This window comes from Eretmochelys imbricata, chromosome 6, assembly GCF_965152235.1.
Source record: "Eretmochelys imbricata isolate rEreImb1 chromosome 6, rEreImb1.hap1, whole genome shotgun sequence".
Classification (NCBI taxonomy): Eukaryota; Metazoa; Chordata; order Testudines; family Cheloniidae; genus Eretmochelys; species Eretmochelys imbricata.
The window spans coordinates 3,219,405-3,223,128 of NC_135577.1; the positions used below are offsets into that span (position 1 = coordinate 3,219,405).

A 3,724-nucleotide genomic window follows, 5' to 3' on the forward strand; every position below is an offset into this window, starting at 1 on the left:
AAACAATGGGTGTTACCATACACACTGTAAGGAGCTTGATCACTTAAGATGAGCTAATACCAGCAGAAGAGCCGGGGGGAGCGGGGGGAAGAAAACCTTTTGTAGTGATAATCAAGGTGGGCCATTTCCAGCAATTGACAAGAACTTCTGAGGAACAGTGGGGGAGGGGGGAAATAAACATGGGGAAATAGTTTTACTTTGTGTAATGACCCATCCACTCCCAGTCTCTATTCAAGCCTAAGTTAATTGTATCCAATTTGCACATTAATTCCCATTCAGCAGTCTCTCGTTGGAGTCTGTTTTTGAAGTCTTTTTGCTGTAATATTGCGACTTTTAGGTCTGTAATTGAATGACCAGAGAGATTGAAGTGTTCTCCGACTGGTTTATAAATGTTATAATTCTTGACATCTGATTTGTATCCATTTATTCTTTTACGTAGAGACTGTCCAGTCTGACCAATGAACACGGCAGAGGGGCACTGCTGGCACATGATGGCATATATCACATTGGTAGATGTGCAGGTGAACGAGCCTCTGATGGCTCTGATAGCATGGCTGATGTGATTAGGCCCTATGATGGTGCATCCCACAATATCCTGCACAAACCTTACTGAATTCTGTGAAATCTTATTTAATTAAATGTATGTGTCATGGTGTGCTAGGGACTGTATTTGATTACATGGGACAGGAGGACCACCACCCTCCAAAAATTAAGAACAGGTTGGAGAGGCAAATTTACTTAAGTTGTAACACCTCCAGAGAGCTACCACCACCTGGAGAGAGGCTTACATATGCTTGTTCAAACTGGATTCTTTAAGGGTCAATGGACAAAGAAGGGAGTTTGAATTAAATAGCCTTAGTTAAAACTGATTCAGAGCCTTATTTCTAGTGCTCCAAATAGACAGGACCTTCTGTCCAAGGGCTGCTTCAATCCTTCCTGGGAAGGTTTGGAAGGACATGGCCCAGTCTGTGTGTTTGTTCTGAGCAAAAGGTGGTGTGAGCTTTTAACCACAGAAAAAAAATCTTTGGTGGAAAGGTTTGAATTACTGTTCAGTATCTAGAGCCCTTGTTGGAGCTGGGGTGATCTCTGGTGAGGTTGTTAGCATGAATGTAGGTTCTTTTATTGCTTTTAAAGTTTTCTCTATAACGCTTTCCCCTTGAGAGTAAATTTGTTGCTTAGAAAGAGTGGCGTGGTAACTTATAACACCATTGTCTATCTAAGGAGAAAAGTATAGCAGGTTGTCTTAGGCAGTCTGGCTTACTGGGGAATTCACAGTGTAGGTGGGGAACTGTGGAGCCTCAAAAAACCCCAATCAAGAGGGTGAGAGGTGTACATCTCCACCCAAGAGAGGTGACAGCTGAGGAACTGGAAAACCTAAAAGCAGGTGTCCTTGCTGGGGGGGTGACAGGTTCAAGGGTCCTGAATGAGACAGACTCCACTCCCCTTGGAATTTCTCTGGAGTTTAGTCTCAGGGACTTGCCTTAATCACCCCCCCCCACCCCCGCAGGTTTTAGTTCTGGAAGGAGCTGCAGAACCCCCCCCCCACCCCAGTGGAGTAGAACACAGTCATACATAAATCATTCATACAATGCAAGTTAATATAATGGTCCCAAAGATACTGCATGGGGTCGCAATATCTGTCACACCAGATCTTCTGAGTGTCTTATCTGTTGGACAATGCCACCTCTAAAACAGTTTTCTTAAAACTTGAACACATTAGAGTTTTTATTTTCATTATAAAATTACATAGAGTGGAAGGGAATGGAAAGAACATTGTCACTTTAGTTCAAAACATGATTAAATTATTCATCAAAGCTGCTGAGAGAGCTTTCTTCTCTCTAACATTCTCCCCAGGGCGTCCTTCACCTCCTTGTTCCTCAGGCTGTAGATCAGGGGGTTCAGCATGGGAATCACAACCGTGTAGAACACAGAGATCACCTGGTCCCGCTCCAGTGAGGAGGTGGAACTGGGTTTTAAGTAGATAAAACACGTCGTCCCATAGCATATAACTACGGCTGTCAGGTGGGAGGTGCAGGTGGAGAAGGCTTTGTGCCTGCCCTCGGAGGAGCGGATCCTCAGTATGGCAACAGTAACATACAGATATGAGAAGAGGATGATCAGCATGGTTGTCAGTTGTATGGAACCAGCAAAGAGAGAAAGCAGCATTTCATTGGTGTGAGTGTCGGTGCAGGAGAGCCGCATGAGCGGAAGGACATCACAAACGTAATGATTGATTACATTGGGCCCACAGAAGGACAGCTGAAAGGTGCAGCTGGTAAACATGGTTGCATTTGCAACCCCAGCCATGTAGGAGCCAGCCAAGAGCCAGATGCAGGACCTCTTGGATATGATGAACCTATAGAGCAGTGGATTACAGATGGCCACATAACGGTCATAGGCCATCACCGCAAGGAGGAAAGACTCAGTGGTGGCAAAGGCAGCAAAAAAGTACATCTGTGCAGCACATCCAGCGTAGGAAATGGCCTTACTCTCCCTTGAGAGGCTCACCAGCACCCTGGGGGCGATGGATGAGGAGTAGCCAAGGTCAACGAGTGACAAGTTGCTGAGCAAGATATACATGGGGGTGTGAAATCGGGAGTCCCTCCAGATTAGGACAATCATCCCAAAATTCCCCAGCAAGGTGAGAACATAGATCACCAGAAATATGAGGAAGAGGGTAACCTGCAGTTCTGGATGGTCAGTGAATCCTGCAAGGATGAATTCGGTCACGGTAGTGTCATTTCCCTGGGCCATTGCTTCACGTGGGCTTTGAGGAGAGACCTGCACAGAGGGAATTTCTGTAGAAATAAAAAACAGTGTGAGGACCTGGAATTCCGTGTGACCAATGACAGCATTTTAGTCCATTTGAGACCCTTGTTTGCTGAAAGTAAGAATATTTTTACCCATGTGTGCATATCTCATTCTTTCTCTTTTGATGTGGACAATCAGCAAAGAGCAACTATTGGCAAAAAACTGTAGCATAGTGCCGACTTGATTGCCAGAGGGTGAAGTTCACTGTTGGCTCAGTTGGAAAACCTTTTCCCCCCACAGCAGAAATCTAGAGAGTTTGCATTACAGCTGGGTGGTTGGGGTTTTTTTTGGGGGGGTGGGGGGCTGTTTTGTTTTTTGTTCAGTGGCTGACCTGAAAAATCCCAAAATAACAGCAACTTGTTCCCTTCTCCCCCAAAATAAATCATTTCGTTGTCAGGTTTTTACCCTCTTCTCCCTTTTTTTTCAAGTTAAATCTAACAGATTTTTGGAAACAAAACGTCATTTCAAAACAAAACCTTGAAACACATTATTTCAAAAATGTCAGAATTGAAATAGTTCACCTTTTTATTTCAGAATAACTCCTTTGGAAGATTATTTCTGTGACCCTTACGCTCCCAGTATTGTGTTGCCAGGGCTAACACTGTTGCTTTGGTGTGAATGATCCTTGGCGTTAATTCTGGTGCCTCCTCCTGGAATTCTCATAGGCATTATTAACCTCTACCCAGTGCAGGGCAGTTGCCGAACCTGTAAAGCTCAGACGATGAACTGGGATGTATACACTACCCACTGGGATCTTACAAGGTGGCCTCATACAAGGGGGCGAGAGAAGAAAGGACTCAGAGTTTGGGCGGACAGTTAATAACTACAGCACAGGAAATGAATCAAAAACATTCTGCTGTTATCTGCAGCACCATCCCTCTCCCCAGACACAGCCCAAGCCCAGGCTACAGCC

At 44.9% G+C, this 3,724-nt stretch overlaps 1 protein-coding gene across 1 annotated transcript; it reads right to left on the minus strand.

Annotated features, from left to right (window-relative positions):
- Positions 1 to 1,809: 1,809 nt before the first annotated feature.
- Positions 1,810 to 2,754, minus strand: LOC144265913 (olfactory receptor 5J3-like). The gene has a single exon (XM_077818968.1). The coding sequence runs from the start codon at positions 2,752 to 2,754 to the stop codon at positions 1,810 to 1,812; it is 945 nt and encodes a 314-aa protein (XP_077675094.1).
- Between the last annotated feature and the right edge of the window lie 970 nt (positions 2,755 to 3,724).